This window comes from Dromiciops gliroides, chromosome 1, assembly GCF_019393635.1.
Source record: "Dromiciops gliroides isolate mDroGli1 chromosome 1, mDroGli1.pri, whole genome shotgun sequence".
NCBI lineage: Eukaryota > Metazoa > Chordata > Mammalia > Microbiotheria > Microbiotheriidae > Dromiciops > Dromiciops gliroides.
In genome coordinates this window covers 278297772-278315209 of record NC_057861.1, presented here as the reverse complement: position 1 = coordinate 278315209, position 17438 = coordinate 278297772, and the positions used below count along the sequence as shown (strand labels likewise).

At 34.9% G+C, this 17438-nt stretch overlaps 1 protein-coding gene across 1 annotated transcript in view; it reads left to right on the top strand.

Moving 5' to 3' along the window:
- ARFGEF1 (ADP ribosylation factor guanine nucleotide exchange factor 1) overlaps positions 1 to 17438 on the top strand; it is a 171509-nt gene that overhangs the window by 83150 nt on the left and 70921 nt on the right. The window contains exons 18-22 of the mRNA XM_044004861.1: positions 4943 to 5114; positions 7719 to 7870; positions 9773 to 9901; positions 10509 to 10667; positions 10910 to 11060. Of these exons, the coding sequence (XP_043860796.1) occupies positions 4943 to 5114; positions 7719 to 7870; positions 9773 to 9901; positions 10509 to 10667; positions 10910 to 11060 (763 nt within the window). The remainder of the gene's footprint in view (positions 1 to 4942; positions 5115 to 7718; positions 7871 to 9772; positions 9902 to 10508; positions 10668 to 10909; positions 11061 to 17438) is intronic.

Sequence of the window (17438 nt, the reverse complement as noted above, 5' to 3'; positions counted from 1 at the left end):
ATTAGAAATCTTTTGATTGAAGTCTTAGATCACATTGTGCTAATCTTGCTTAGCCTCCCAAAATACTTGAAAGCTTCCTCATCTAAATCCAGCTAATAATAATTATCCTCACTGGGGAAAAAATGGATTAAAAAAACACACATTTTCAAGATTAAGTAACCAGTAAAACCAGTACATCTATGTGTATTACATCTATGTGTACACACGCGCATATGCACACGCATATTCACACACAATCAATGAAATGTTCGGAACCTTATGTATACTAAAAGAAAAAATTATTATGATCTTTGTAGTTCTTTTCCCAAAATAGAATATTAGACCTACATAAGTGATTTTCGTTATTAGCTGGGCAGATTAGTCATTTTACAAAATAAGAGGGAATTGTATAAAGGGTAAATATAGCTACTAATAATAGTTAGCACTTGCATTGCCCTTTAAAGTTTGTGAAATTCTTTAAAAATATTTTCTAATTTTATCCTAATAATCACCCTGGGAGGTAGGTGCTATTATAACCCCCATTTTACAGATGAGAAAACTGAGGCAGACAGTGGTTCAATGACTTCCCATGGGTCACACAGCTAGTAATTGTATGAAATGGGATTTGAATTTGGGTTTGCAACACTCCAGATCCAGTGCTCTCTCCATCATACCACCTAGTTGCCATAATAGTGCATTAAATAATTCCATTGGATTTATATATCAGTGATTTTCATACTAAGTTCTCTTAGTACTTTCGGTTCATTGATTCTTCCTTCCAAGATTATGCCTTATATCTGTAATGTCTTCACATTCCCTGGTTATTTTCCTTTACTTTCTCAAAAATTCTCCAAAATCATTTAGCTGAATTGATATTTTCTATTTCTTTGTCTAACCGAGTTTTCCTTATACACCTAAAAAATTAGGGAAGAGTAGCATACATATTTACAGTCTTTTACTTATATACACGAATGCCTAGATTTGGGATTTATGCATTTCCTAGAAATCTATTTGGGTGTATATAGGCTTTGGTACACCTCATACTAGACCACAAACTGGGACCATTTGTGCCTGAAGTTTGAGGGAGGCAGATTTTAGATCAATATGAAAGAAAAACTTACAATAATTAGAGTGATTGAAAAGTATAATGAGCTTTTTTGTTTTAAATGAGGAATAAAGTCACCTGTGACTGGGTGTTTTCAGGTTAAAGCTGGACTTTTCAGAGATGGACTAGAGATGACCTCTGATGAATTTTATATACTCTTAAGCTTTCATCATTCTGTCAAATGAGGATTTATATAGTTGGTTTTTTGCCTTTTTGATTGCAGATCTTTTTGACTCCTGATGTCATGTTGCTGATCTATTAAAAATAGTGTCCTACTTATTTTTTATATTCTTTTCTAGTGAAATCCATAGATTTAAATTTATTTCCTAATAGCCTTATAGCAGAGATTATGTAGTTATTGCTGTTATTGTTTTTATTATGGCTTTTGATTTTATAGATATATGCCTTTTGGTTGTTGTATTTGTTTACTTTTTTATTTTTTAAAAACTATGTGTGCAATTATAAAAGCTAAATAATAATAGTATCTATTGCCTTAAAGTCACATTTTGGGCATAGACTATAAGTGCTTAATGGAAATTTTTTGATGGACATTTCTAGCAGCCTCTTTTTCTTGTGTATTTTAAACATCCTTCTAACATCTTTTAGATTGCCTTATGTGCTTACATATAGATATGCACGTTTGTTCTATTAAAAAGTTCTGTGGAAATGTTTAAAATCCTTATAAATCTTTTTTTTTTTTTTTTGCTTTTGCGGGGCAATGGGGGTTAAGTGACTTGCCCAGGTTCACACAGCCAGTAAGTGTCAAGTGTCTGAGGCCAGATTTGAACTCAGGTACTCCTGAATCCAGGGCCAGTGCTTTATCCACTGCGCCACCTAGCTGCCCCCAAATCTTTTAGCATAATGATTTCCACATGCTTTATACATATTATACACAACCCAATTTGAGATTAACAGAAAATGGATGTGAAGTACTCCAAAACCTCATCATGAACTTATTCATAATTGACATGGAGGGTATAGATCATTGTATGTTGTAAGAACAGGGTTTTTTTTTTCCTTTACATATGAAGATGGTATTATATCCTTGTCAGTAAGATAGTTTTTTTCTGTGAAATAGAAGAGTGCTCAATGACATTAAGTGGCCTCTTTTGGCTGCTGTCTTGTCTTCATTTGTGCTACTTGAACTAGTATAATCTTTGGGAATTTGAAAGAATAGTTGTGTTTTCTGGCCAGCATTCTTTTTTAAATGTATGAAAAGTATTTATAAGAAATTAAGTGCCATTATTTTTTCCATTATTGTTTAAAGTTAAAAATTTTTATGAGCCCTGATTTTATATAATGATTCTCTTCTCATGTATAGTGGACCTTTGTTGTGAGAAATCTAACAACTTAAGTGGTTCTCAAGTGAATTTCCTCTTTGGCTTTCTTAGATAGCTATGTTTCTATATTTTCTTAAAAAACTGCCAAATAGTTTAATTTTTATTAAGTTGTGACTTTTTTAAAAATTGAATTCAGATGTTCTAAAGGGCTTACTTTTAGTTCCTATGCATAGCATTCCATTTTGTCTTCCCCACTACAGTAATGGTTTTCATTTTGTACATAAGTATTTATTTCACCCATAGTAATAAACTACTTTATTAGTTCTCTCAGATTTGAAATTTAGATGAATTCTAACAACTTAGTTATTCGTTTTCAAATGTTCCTTTTCTCTGAAAATGTTCATAGTTAAAGTACTATTATATTGTGTGATATAATTAAAACTTATTTATTTAAGCACTGTTTAAGTCAAGCTTTATTTTTGGTCTTCATTTATTCTCAGTATTAACCAATCTGTTTTGGTTGGAACATTGGTTACAAACTTATTTTGTGATCCTGGGGATCCAGAAAGGAAGGCTACAGGTGTCCATTCTTCCTTTTCATTTTCCCATTCCTCAACCTCCCCCTTCCCCCTCCCCCCTCCCCCCCCCATATACTAAGCCTTCACATTCTCTAAAGTAATTTAGATTTCCAAAAAGGAAGTGCACTTTTTGCATGATAGGACCACTTTAAGCCAGGCTTATGGATTTCTAGCAATGTCTGTGGTTCTTCCTAATCCTGTTGCCTCCTTAAATATTTTCTCTTTTAGTTGTGTTTTCCAGATAGGATTTTTTTTTTTTTGAGCTTTCATCAAAACATTATGGACAACCAGTTTTCCTGATGTCCCCCCTTTTCCCACTCTACCAATTTTTTTTTTATGTTACAATGTAAAGAGCAAATTTCAAAATTAAGTGTACCAAATTATTCTCTTCCCTTTTCCTCTTTTGAATAATAATAATTTTTAAAGTATGCATGCTTATATTGTAATTAGTTTCTCCTTAGCTACTGCTGAAAGCACTCATCTCTCCTTTTTCCCTGATTTGCTAGAACCATTGCTTTGCAAAGAGTAAAAGAGAACTTGAACTGAAAATGTTCTGTGAACATTATCTTTCTAACTTTTTAAGTTTGGGAAGATTTTTTTCTGAGTTTGGTTGACATATGTGAACTCTCTTATAAATTTATCTTTAGAGAGACTATTTGCCATCCTTATCAAAGAAATTAAATTACATCTTCAAATTCTTTTCTTTTGTTGTGTATCCCTTCACCATTGTACTTTTTTTCACCATTGTATTTTGTTCAAACATTTACTAGGCCTTTCTTGGACATGCTGCATTTTGTTTGGTAGTTATATACAAACTTCTTTTCTCTCATCCCTGTATATTTTGTTTCCAACATGTAATGTGCCTAAATATTAGGTTTCTATTTTAGATTTTTAGAAATTATTCTGAGAGAAAGTTCACTTTTGAGAAAGTTTATTATGATAACACCTTGCTTTTCTGTGTCTCCAAACATTGTCATAAATTAGGGCAATTTCTAATTTCATCCAACCTTTTAATTTCTTCTTTGTTTCACAGATAATTAAACGTTTTGCTTTTTTCCCCTGCAATTTATGTAGTTTATACTAGGACTCCTGATTAATTGTCCATTGCAGTCATCTGGGTTTATGGCTGTGCTGGTTTCCAAGTATGGTTGATGGGGGTTACCATCTTACAGCCTCCTAACTTTGGTTCCAAAACTTTGTCCAGGTATGCATTATGTCCTTTTCACTTAGGGTACCTTTAAGTAGGAGAAAAAATTCACAAGATACCTTGCCCAAGTCACCTAATGACAATTATTCTTTTGATAGTTTTCTTGTCCTTAAATTTCAGGTGTTGCCTTCTTTGCTTCTACTACATTTGTGCTCTTAACCTCTTTGTGTTCTTTTGGAGTGAGGATTAGACTTTTTTTGTTATCCTTTATCCTTCTCATAAGTGACCTTGAATAGAATTCTCAGACTTCCCTGAGGGCCATTTCCATTCTTATTTTATGGCATTTCTCCCCACCCCCAACCCCACCCCCCATACATGTTACCCATTGCTTAGTATCAGACCAGTGTAGGGCAGCACATGAATTCCCGAACCCTTCAAATTTGTCTTATACTTCATCTAACATCTAATCAAACAATGTGGTGTAGTGGAAAGAGTCAGAAAAGCTGGATCTGAGCATTGGTTCTGATAGTCATTAGTTACCTAAGCCTCAGTTCCCTTATCTGTAAAATGGGAGGAAATCTTTCACTGCCTGCCTTGCTGTTGTGAAGAAAACACATCATAAACTATAAAGTGACAAATAGGTAGGTAGATCTATCTCTCTCTGTCTAATCTTTCTATCTATACATACAAATTATTCTTGTTTTCTTTTTCCATTCTTATGCATGAATGATTGGACATTTTCTTAAATGTCCACAAAAGTATTCAGAGTCTGTTGATTATATTTGAACTCTACAAAATATATGGAATTTTCTTATCTTAATTTTCCTTATTTTTGACTGTTTTTCATGCTTAGGTAAAAAATAAAATGACAAAGGAGCAGTACATTAAAATGAATAGAGGTATCAATGACAGTAAAGACCTTCCTGAAGAATATCTGTCAGCTATCTATAATGAAATAGCTGGAAAGAAGATATCCATGAAAGAAACAAAAGAACTAACAATACCTACAAAGTCAAGTAAGCAGAGTAAGTACCTAAATTAGTCAAATGTTGAATGCCGATAGAAAAACAAGGTTCTTTATTATATATAATACACAGTTTCTCACTTGATCTGTAATCAGTTATCTCGATATATCTCTTTGAATAGTAGATACTTATCTGACACCATGATGTTGGGGCCAAATCAGACAGAGCATTGCTAGGTATGGGAGAAAACTGATACATAGAAATAGTCAAGATAAGCTTGGTTGGCTTAGGTGACTGGACTTCATAAACATGTTACACTTGGAATTGTAGCTTCTGCTTTAAACTAGAGGTCAACAAACTATGGCAGGGTGGCCAAGACAGATAGTGAGCTAAATCACATTTTTAAATAAAGTTTACTTTATTGAAAAACATAAAAACAATTCTCAGCTCAAAGTCTAGGCAGTACTTTGCTGACCCTTGCTCTAGGCATAGGTCAGTTGGCCAATCAGCTAGCATTATTAAGAACCTACTAGGTTCCAGGCACTGTGCTAAGCACTGGGGATACAGAAAAAGACCCCAAACAGTCTCTTTTCTCAAAAACTTTAGAGTCTAATGGGAGAGAGACCACATGCAAACAGCTGTGTACAAACAAAATATATATGCAGGATAAATTGGGTGTAGTCTCAGAGGGAAGGCACTAAGATAAAGGGGATCAGGAAAGGCTTTAAGAAAGCTCAGAGGCTGAGCTGAGCAGAGTAGAGTGTTCAGGCATGAGTGACAGCCAGTGAGAGTGCTCAGTCAAGGAGATAGAGTGTCACATGTGAGTAACAGTAGGGAGGCCATTGTTACTTGATCTCAGAGTTTGTTTAGAAGGAAGTATAGTATAAGAAATTTGGGAGGGTAGGAAGAGTATAGGTCATTGGCTAGAACAGGCCTGTGCCAAAAAGGAGGATGCGAAAACCAAGTACCTGGGCTCAACACTGTGTGAAGTGCCAGACGTGGGCAAATAAATAGGAGAACCAGGCAGTTCTAGAATGTGAGGTCTCTCTGAAGCAACCTCTGTGTATGGACATTGAGCCCAGAAGATGGAGGGCAAGGTGCAGGAGGCTATCCTGCAGAGTGAGGATAAAGTGATTCCCAGATTTTTAAGTCCTGTAGCAGAAATATCTCAGCAGAGTGTTTGGAAGCAAAAGAAATTACTGGATTTACTTGACTCCCTATGAAATTTTCTTATCCACAAAATTTTGTTTAACTGTGATCAATTCTTAAAGACTCATCCTTACTGAGTATAAGCACAAAATTATTTGTAATATAATCTCTCCATGTTCTCATGAGACTAAAAACTGACCAAACAGTTGAAACTTCACACCTTACATCTGGGTCAATACCCATCTTCCCTTTTTTGTTTGTTTGTTTTGTTTTGTTTGTGCAGGGCAATGAGGGTTAAGTGACTTACCCAGGGTCACACAGCTAGTAAGCATCAAGTGTCAGAGGCTGGATTTGAATCCAGGTCTTCCTGAATCCAGGACCAGTGCTTTATCCACTGCGCCACCTAGCTGCCCCCCATCTTCCTTTTTTGTTGTTTTTTTTTTCTTTTTTGTTATAAACTTTTCATAGATTCTAAGAACAGGATTTTTCATACATTGTCATGAATGCATTGACACTTTTACAGTTGTTCCATTATATATTTAGAGAGCTTCACACTTGCTTATTACTTTAACATTTATAAGAAGCTCAGAGTTAGACTAGAAAATGGTTTTCCAAGTCTTTTTCCATCCTACCCCAAACGTAGATGAAAAATAGAGATATCTGGAAAATTTCAAATTCTGTTTTATAAATGAAATAATGCTTATTTGATGTCAGTACTTAAATTAAGACCAAAAAACAGAATGGAAAAAAACCCCAAGTATTTAGATAAAAATATCTTGTAGATACTCTCTCACCACTTTTTTATGTTTTCCAAAAGATTGGGGGGGGGGGCGATGTTGCATTGGTGTCCAGGGAATATAATTAGAGAAGGATAATGAAAGCGATAGAAACTGAGAAGTAATTTAAGACTTTGAATTCAAGAACTAGACATTTGGATTCAGTAGGAGATAGTAAAAGAAAAATGTTGAACTTGATTGGCCATTAACTTTTTACTTGGGGTTGATGATGATTGTCAGCTGCTGTATTTATAACATGCTTAGGTATATCTACTTAACTTTTCTTCTTCCAACCTTGTATTTTCCACACAAATACAGACTATCAGCCTCTACTTTTTCTTTTTCATATTTTCTTCCTTCTGACTCTTCTCTAATATTCTCAAAGGGTCCTCCCCCTTCCCTTTACCATTACCTGGAATCATGGATTCAAACTCATAGAAACTGGAGGCAAGATTATAGTGGTACACTAAGAGATCTAAACACCTTAAAATGCCTTTGTTACTATATAAGCATGTGTGGTGTGGGAAGGCAATTTTCCTCAGCATTTCAACTAAGTCCTTTGCTCCCATACTTTACCTGCTATTCCTGACTCCCATCCTCGGACTTTTTCCTCTAAATTGTTACTTTATTTACTAGTAACCATTACTTTTTACATCGTAAATAAAGTGGTAACTGGGGAAAAACCATATTTTTGATTTAGCAATATTAACTATACATATATAAAATACAATTGTTGCAGATGTAGCCAGTGAAAAGCAGAGGAGACTTCTGTATAATTTAGAAATGGAACAAATGGCTAAGACAGCTAAAGCTCTCATGGAAGCAGTAAGCCACGTTCAAGCACCTTTTACCAGTGCAACTCATCTGGAACATGTGAGACCTATGTTCAAGGTGAGAATTATTAGTGGGTTTTGGTAATAAGACACATTTTTGTATTTTAATTAAAATGTTTTGATTAATAATCAGGAATAATGGATAGATTTGAAGTGTTGGTCATAGATAGCACAGTGCCTGGCACTTAGTAGACAATAAATGCTAGTTGATTGAGTTTAGTGATTCAGAATTTATTTTGTTTCTCTTTATGCTTTTGTCTACAACTTGAATAGACTCTGTTTGTATGCTTTATTTCTTAAGTTATTTTTTCCATCCATGGTTAGGAACTCCTCTAGGAACCTACAGAAATGAATATGTTTTTCATACATTCTTTCAGTAGGAAAAAGCATGTAGCTTTAATACATGAATGTTTGACAAGTTCCTACAATTGTAGAAACCCTTGATTGTTATCCTTAAGTGAAAGTATATTCTTGTTCTGTATGAAAACTTGTGTTACTAACTGCTGGATAGCAGGAATCTTTGCTTTAAACTTTGCTATGGGCTCCTAGGAAGTGGTTTAGATTATTTCCTAACCCCTTGCCATTTTTTCTCGGGCATCATTTGAAGCGTTTTCTCTTCAGACAAGGAGACAACTTTGGCCAAATGGATAGTGCCAGATTAGGTTCTCCCTTTAACACTTACTAGCTGTGTGACTCTGAGCAAGTCACTTAATGTCTCTAAGTTCATACAATGGGATACTACTATCTACTACACAGGTTGTGAGGATCAAATGAGATCATATATATGATCAAAGTACCTTATAAATGTCAATCCTTCTTTTTATTTTCTCCAAACTGATATATCTTTATTCAGCAGACTTTGCCTAATAATAGTAATTAGTTTCATGACAATAAAACACATGTAAGATAGTGTTACAGGGGAAGTGAGCACTATAGGAACTATATTGTAAATTGGATGAGAAATAGACTGAGGACCAAATAGTATTTGGGATCCTTGCCATCCGTCCAAGTTTTTATCTGATACTTTCCTGTAGTGGAAGCAGAATTGATTTTAGAATCAGAATCCTTAGGTTTGATTCTCACCTGATAAGACTCATCTATATTACCCTGGGCAAGTCACAGATCCTCTGAGCCTTCATATCTTCTTCTCTAAAATAAGGGCAATGACATCTACTTGCCATATAGGGCTATTGTGATTTAAAAAACAAAGCAAAACAAAAACATTTACCTTAAAGCATTATATAAATGTGAGCTAAAAATGAAGTGGGGATAGACCTGAATTCTGGGCACTTGTTTCTCCCACTTCTAGGCTAAAATTTTCTGTTGGCTTTCACTGATCTTGTTATAGTAGATTTTCTCTTTTAAAAGCACTTGTCTAAGTGGAACAGCTAACTTTTTCAACATATGAGGGAACAAAGCTAAAATTTTGTTCAGGGAGCCAAGTTTAAGAGGAAAAAAATAATGCAGATACTAAAAGTACAAAATGATTGAAAGTCATAAAACTAATACTTGGGCATTTGGGATTTATGAGAGATGAAAAAATCAATGGGATACTTTGAGAGTGTGGGAAGCCATTTGTTAGACAAGATTTTATTCTTTTGTACATCAGCCGTTAATGTTTTCCTTGAAGTTAAATTTTTTTTTTCAGCTGCTATATTTAAAACATGTTTTAGTACTTCACTTACTGGTATTGAAAATAGGTCAGCCCTTCTTACCTCTATGACCAGATTAGCTTCAAGAAGTTCTTCCTCCATTTTCTGCAACAAACTGTCAGAACACATTTTGCCATGAATTGCATTTTCTCAATATACTCTCTAAATGTTAAAGTTTCATTTGCTTTATTCAAGAATATTTTAGAGTTTCTCAGACGTTTCTATAAAAATCAGTGTAATATCATCATATAGTAATGGGTGTGCATAGAAATTGAATTCCCAGAACATATATTTTTTCATTTCTCTAGTTGGCCTGGACACCTTTTCTGGCCGCATTCAGTGTGGGCCTACAAGATTGTGACGATACTGAAGTAGCTTCTCTTTGTTTGGAAGGCATACGTTGTGCAATCAGAATTGCTTGTATTTTTAGCATTCAGGTAACGTGGAATATGTTGATATGTTTGGCTTTTGTAGTTAGCCTGAAAATGTTGTTTATGTCAATAATATAGCATAAGTACAACAATTCTTTTTCTACCCATATTTGAAAATGAATTAAGATTTTATGAAGTTCCTTCAGTAGAATAAAGTTTAAAGGAAAATTTTCACTAAGCTTTGTTTTGTTGTCTTGTGTGATTTATATTGCTTTGATTCTTGATGTGTCTAAAGATCATTTTAAGGCTTGATGGAAATTTCTTTTTCCAGAGAATATTAATATTTTAAAGAATGTTTTCTAAGTTTTTATACCTACATGATATGACTGAAATTTTAACATTTACATAGTGTTTTCAAATTGATATGTCATTTCATAATCTGTATGTGAACATAGTTCTTCTGTGGTAAAAATAGGTACACTTTGCCCTTTTTTTTTTTGAGGTTATGCTTTTATTCCTATATAAAATATATACATGTGATCTGAAACAGTTGTGTGTATAGGTACATAGATATATATACATACATATATACTTGCACCCACTTAGTCCAGAAGTTTGTTTTTTTCATTCAACTAATTAGTGGTCTTTCTCTTTTCCTTTCTCTCACCCAAAGCTTGAAAGAGATGCTTATGTCCAGGCTCTAGCAAGATTCACTTTGCTCACAGTGAGTTCAGGTATTACTGAAATGAAGCAGAAGAACATTGACACAATAAAGACACTCATCACAGTGGCTCATACAGATGGAAATTATTTGGGAAATTCATGGCATGAGGTAGTTTGTTGTTGTATTTATAATGCATTTTTGTTTTATGAGATGTACTGATGCTAAATTGTTAAACAGTCAATATAGTTGAAATACTTTGAGGAGAATTTATTTTATTTGCAATAAATATGAGACACTTTTAAAAGTTACAGCTTTTTATAATGTGGGCTTAGATTTTCCTTTGAAAAATCATTGCCACTCCCATTTCAGCTCTTTTCAGGATATTGGTTTGTTGTTTGTTTATTATTAAGATTCTGAAATGCATCAGTCAGCTGGAGCTGGCACAGCTAATAGGGACTGGAGTGAAGCCGAGGTACATCTCTGGCACCGTCCGAGGCAGAGAAGGCTCTTTCAGTGGAACAAAGGATCAGGCTCCAGATGAGTTTGTGGGTCTGGGACTAGGTGAGAATTTTCTAACTAGTTTTTTCTTTTTTTTTTTTAATGAAACTGAAATGTGTTTTTCATCTTACATTTAAAAGTTTCTTTCCTATAGCTTTAAGTTACCTGAAGAGTTTTGTAAAATGCCTTGTGTGATAAATCAGGATGCCTAAAGAGAGGAAATAGCTATCTGGTCAGCTCTCCATGTTGCTTTCCAATGTTGCTATCAGGCCTGTGCCTAGGCCTTTCAAGTATTCATTTGGAGGGACAATAGAGGTTGGGAGCAAAAGACTTAAGTGAAGAGCAGTTTGAGTTAGACAAGAACGTGGAGTCCTGTTAGGAAGAGAAGGAAGCCCAAGAAATGATGTGGCCAGGATGGAAGAGAGCAGGTCTGAAACTGAAGGGAAATTGGTTTTAAGGTACTGGCAACTTAACTTAATACACAGCGGTGTGTACCTTATACCATTTTGAATTGTAACTTTATTTCTTGGGAATTTTCCCTAATTGGCCATAACCAAAAAATCCTAGAAAACCCAAGTGGATTTTGTGTTTGTTTCAGCAAAAGGATAGAAACCAAAACTGCATTCTTGATTCAAGGTTGGACTTGTAATGGATAATTCTTGGAAAGTTATAGCCATTTGTGGCAATAAGGAAACAAGTGGACCTGGCTATCCTTGGAAATTGAGCCCCAATTCTTAAGAGCCACAGTGACTGGCACATAAGACCTAAGAATTCCACCAACAGAGGACCCCATGTGCCAACAGCTTGGTGAACAGAAGTGGGAATCCAAAGCCATTTGGACAAATGATTGGTGACCTTTGTGGAGAACCAGTAATCTATTCTAGAGCAAGAACAAGACTCTAGGCGGTAGTTGGAACTCTAGGTAATATGAGAATGATTATGAAGGAGGTCTAGAAAGACGTTCAGATTAATTCAGAGTACAAGGATATGGAGTTTTCGCAGATCTAACAGTTCAGTTTGTGGATCTGTGATTTTTTCAATATAGGGTCTCCTTCCACCAATACAAATTGCAGTCCACCTTAGTAGGTGGTCTTTGTACATTGCTTTGCCTAAAAAAGTTCATCACCCCATGGCCAACCTTCTAGTGATTAACCTGTTCATATTTAGTTAGGTCTTTAGTTAATGGACATAGTTTCTTCCTAGCCCTATACTTGGTCTTTTCATCTTGCTTTTTGCTTAGTCTTCAAGGACACAAGGACACTGTGGTGGGACATCAGCAGACACATCATAGAATATCTGGGGAGAGGACTCATAAACAATAAGACACTTTGTAGGGAGCATTTTCAAGGAGAATATAATATGTTCTCTCTATATATCTATAATATAATATGTGATACTGTGTTATACATAATACAATAATGATAATAACTCAGATTTATAAAGAACTTTAAGGTTTCCAAAGCATTTTCTTCACAACAATCCTATGAGGTAAGTAGGTAGGACCCATGATCACACAGCTAATGTGTTGGCACAGTAAGTTTCAAGTCTAAAGTCTTCTGATTGTAGCTCCATAGTTCTTTTCACTGTGCCATGCTGCCTCCAAAGAGATCTGGAAACTGATTCAGCCACAGCTAAGTACAGAATGGCTAGAAAAGCCAACTCTAGAGATCAGTACCTGCTCCAAAAAGGAACCCAGAGCAACACTGCAAGGGTCAGGTGATGGATTAAATTACAGAACAAGGCCTTGTCACAGGAAGACAAGGAGAAGGAAAATTGGGGACTCTGCATGAAGTTCATTCCTAGGGAAAGGGACTGTTTTCTCAGAAGGGCTGTTATCTCTGGAGTCACTAAGCAATCTCTTATTTTAGTCTCCTGTTTTGTCTTTTCTTTGAAGTGGGAATGGGTATTTCACAAGTCTTTGATTCTTTACAACTGATTTCACTATATATTTCATTAATACAATTCATTATGATATTTAGCTTATAGCCATAGTACATTAACTCTAGAAAAGAATTTTAGAAATCATGTAATCCAACTGCTTCATTTTGCTAATGAAAAAAACCCAGGACTAGAGAGGTGCAGTGACTTCCCTTAGGTTACACAGTTATTTAGTGTCAGATGCTACACTTTTTATGTAGAATAGATTTTAAAAAGAGGACTTTTGAAAATGTTTAGTAATAAATCTAAAAATGAAGTAAAATTAATTTGATCACAAAACATTAAATATTGGAAACCACTCTAGCACTACTTCTGTTCCAGATATTCTATTTAACCAAGTGAAAAGATAATTGTTCTCTTTCACACACATGTGAATATGTCTACCGACTATTATGATAAAAAGAGCTAGTGGCATAATCCTTTTAGAGATTACTTTGGATAGCCATTAGAAATACATTCTTGTTTAGTTTGACATATTTAAATATGTACACCTTTCATCAGAAAGTGGTGATGACAATATTTTGTGATTATGCAGATTCTTGGAACATTTTCCAGTGTTTCATGAAACATATTCTTTCAATTCCTGGACAAATGTTTCAAGACTCTTTAGTGTGTGTTTGTGAATAGTAATTCATTTGAATCTCTTTGCTCAACAATAATGAGTTCAGATCTACCAAATAGTAAAATTTACTTTCATATGCTTGGTATTAACAGCTTTACAGACAACTGAACCACTGACATTTCCCACTGAGTTTTTGGATCTTCTGCTTAATTTAGAGTTCTGAGGGAATCTATTATAAGTCAGATAGCACATCTCTCACCGATTGGCTTCGCAGCATCCTGCCTATTATCTCTTACTATGATAAACTGCCTGTCGTATGTCTGCAACCACTCACCTTCTGCAGAGCTCTTTATTCTTTGTATGACCCTGTAGGAATATCTTGCTCATCATTCTATTAAGTACTTCGTAAACTGAAATCTCATTTCCCTCTTTAATGTGTACCAGTATTCCACTGCTCATTGTCATTTAATTTCATAGTGAATTTCACTGTTCTGTGGTATTAAATGTTTGTGCTCTGAACCTCTGCTGGTTATTAGCCAACTTTAGGCAGATGAAAATAATGTTAATTGGTCAGCTTTTGGTGGATGAAACTAATCAAGATGATTCTATGCCCTCTAGAAACTCCTATCTTTATGTTGTCCTGATGAAGATGTAATCCCTATAACTCTTTCTTTGAAAAGCTACCTATATGTACTGTGCCTTATAAATATATTCATAAACTGTGATATTTAAAGATGAGGCATATTTAGGGGCATAGAGAGAACAATAGGCATAAAGATTAATAATAGGTTGTTTCCTATAGATTATGCTTTTCATTTTCTTGTTAGAATAAATTATCTTTAAAATATTAGTTGGCATATTGTATTCGTTTATCAGTTACTTATCAAACACCTACTATATGTGGAAAGGAGCAGTCAGAAAAAAAATTTAAGTCTGTTCTATAGGTGCAGCAGTTGAAAGAACTGGACATGTTCTCTAATGGAGAAGAGAAACTGAGAAGACATGTTATTTGTCTTCAGGTATTTTAAGGGCTGTCATTTAGAAGAGAGAAGGTACTTATTCTGCTTTGTCTAAGTACCCTGAGCAGTGAATAGAAATTGCAAACAAGAAATCTTATACTTGATATAAGGAAAAACTTTCCCCCAGCAAAGGGTAGATCACCACTTGTCAGGGATATTATAAGGAAGAAGAATTCTCATTTAGGAATGACTTGGATTAGAAGCCTAATTTAAGGTACTTCCAGTGCAACTCTGAAATTTTCTAGCATTTTGCCGATGTTAATAGCAAGCATATATGAGGATTAAACAAAAGTATGAGAAAAGGGTACAAAGAAAGCCATGTAGGAGAATGTTAAGTGAGAAATATGAAGGAATAGAATAATGCAGAATTTTGGAGGGCCTTGAGGGTAAGAATAAGGAATTTGAATATCATAAAGAATTAGAATTTCAAAAACACCAGAGAGAGTAGGAATAGGTGGAGCTTTCCTTAAAATAATAAACAGTATCTACCTAAAGCCATCAGCAAGTATTATATGCAATGGAGATAAATTAGAGGCCTTCCCAATAAGATCAGGGGTGAAACAGGGATGTCCATTATCACCCCTATTATTTAATATTGTACTAGAAATGTTAGCTTTAGCAATCAGAGAAGAAAAAGGAATTAAAGGAATTAGAATAGGCAAGGAGGAAACAAAACTATCACTCTTTGCAGATGATATGATGGTATACTTAAAGAATCCTAGAGAATCAACTCAAAAACTACTTGAAACAATTAACAACTTTAGCAAAGTAGCAGGATATAAAATAAATCCACATAAATCATCAGCATTTCTATAGACGACCAACAAAGTCCAGCAGCAAGAGATAGAAAGAGAAATTCCATTTAAAGTAATGGTAGATAATATAAAATACTTGGGAGTCTACTTGCCAAGACAAACCCAGGAACTCTATGAACACAACTACCAAACACTCTTCACACAAATCAAATCAGATCTAAATAATTGGAAAGATATCAATTGCTCATGGATAGGCAGAGCTAATATAGTAAAAATGACAATACTGCCTAAATTAATTTACTTATTCAGTGCCATACCAATCAGACTACCTAAAAATTATTTTATAGAGCTAGAAAAAATAATAACAAAATTCATCTGGAAAAACAAAAAATCAAGAATATCCAGGGAAATAATGAAAAAAATTCACAGGAAGGTGGGTTAGCGGTACCAAACCTGGAGCTTTACTATAAAGCGGCAGTCATCAAAACTATCTGGTACTGGCTAAAAAATAGAGTGGTAGATCAATGGAATAGGCTAGGCTCAGGAAATGCAGTAGTAAATGACACTAGTAATGTAGTGTTTGATAAACCCAAAGACTCCAGCTTCTGGGATAGGAACTCAGTATTTGACAAAAACTGCTGGGAAAACTGGAAGATAGTATGGCAGAAATTAGGCATAGACCAACATCTTACACCTTATACTAAAATAAGGTCAAAATGGATACATGATTTAGACATAAGAGGTGATACCATAGGTAAATTAGGAGAGAAAGGAATAGTGTACCTATCAGATCTTTGGAAAGGAAAACAGTTTATGACCAAACAAGAGATAGAGTATATTATAAAATGCAAAATGGATGATTTTGATTACATTAAATTAAAAAATTTTTGTACAAACAGAAGCAATGCATCCAAAATTAGAAGGGAGGCAGAAGGGGCGGCTAGGTGGCGCAGTGAATAAAGCACCGGCCCTGGATTCAGGAGTACCTGAGTTCAAATCCGGTCTCAGACACTTAACACCTACTAGCTGTGTGACCCTGGGCAAATCACTTAACCCCAATTGCCTCACTAAAATAAATAAATAAATAAATAAAATTAAAAAATAATAATAATAATTTTTAAAAAAAAAGAAGGGAGGCAGAAAGCTGGGAAACAATTTTTGTGGCCAGTACTTCTGATAAAAGCCTCATCTCTAAAATATATAGGGAACTAAATCAAATTTATAAGAAGCCAAGTCATTCCCCAATTGAGAAATGGTCAAAGGATATGAACAGGCAGTTTTCTGATGAAGAAACCAAAGCTATCTATTCCCATATGAAAAAATGCTCTAAATCTCTAATGATTAGAGAGATGCAAATTAAAACAACTCTGAGGTACCACCTGACACCTATCAGATTGGCTAAAATGACAAAAAAAGAAGATAATAAATGTTGGAGAAGCTGTGGGAAAATTGGAACACTAATGCATTGTTGGTGGAACTATGAACTGATCCAACCATTCTGGAGAGCAATTTGGAATTATGCCCAAAGGGCTATAAAGTTGTGCATACCCTTTGACCCAGCTATACCACTTTGGGGTCTTTTTCCCAAAGAAATTATGGAAAGGGGAAAGGGACCCACATGTACAAAAATATTTATAGCTGCTCTTTGTGTGGTGGCAAGGAATTGGAAGTTGAGGGGTTGCCCATCAATTGGGGAATGGCTGGACAAGTTGTGGTATATGAATACAATGGAATACTATTGTGCTGTAAGAAATGATGAGCAGGGGGAGTTCAAAGAAACCTGGAGGGTCTTGCGTGAGCTGATGATGAGTGAGATGAGCAGAACCAGGGGAGCATTGTGCACAGTGTCATCGGGGTTGAGTGTTGGTCTACTGTGATGGACTATATTCTTCTCACTAATGCAATGGTACAGAAGAGTTCCAGGGAACTTGTGATGGAAGAGGATCTCCAAATCCAAGGAAAAAAAAAAAAAAAGATCTGCGGAGTATGGATGCTGAATGAACCATACTGTTTCTTTTGTTTTTGATGCTGTTGTTTTTTTCTATTTTGAGGTTTTTCATCATTGCTCTGATTTTTTCTCTTGTAGCGTGACTAATGCAGAAATAGGATAGATGTTATTATGTGTATATATGTGTAACCTGTATCAGATTACCTGTTGTCTAGGGAA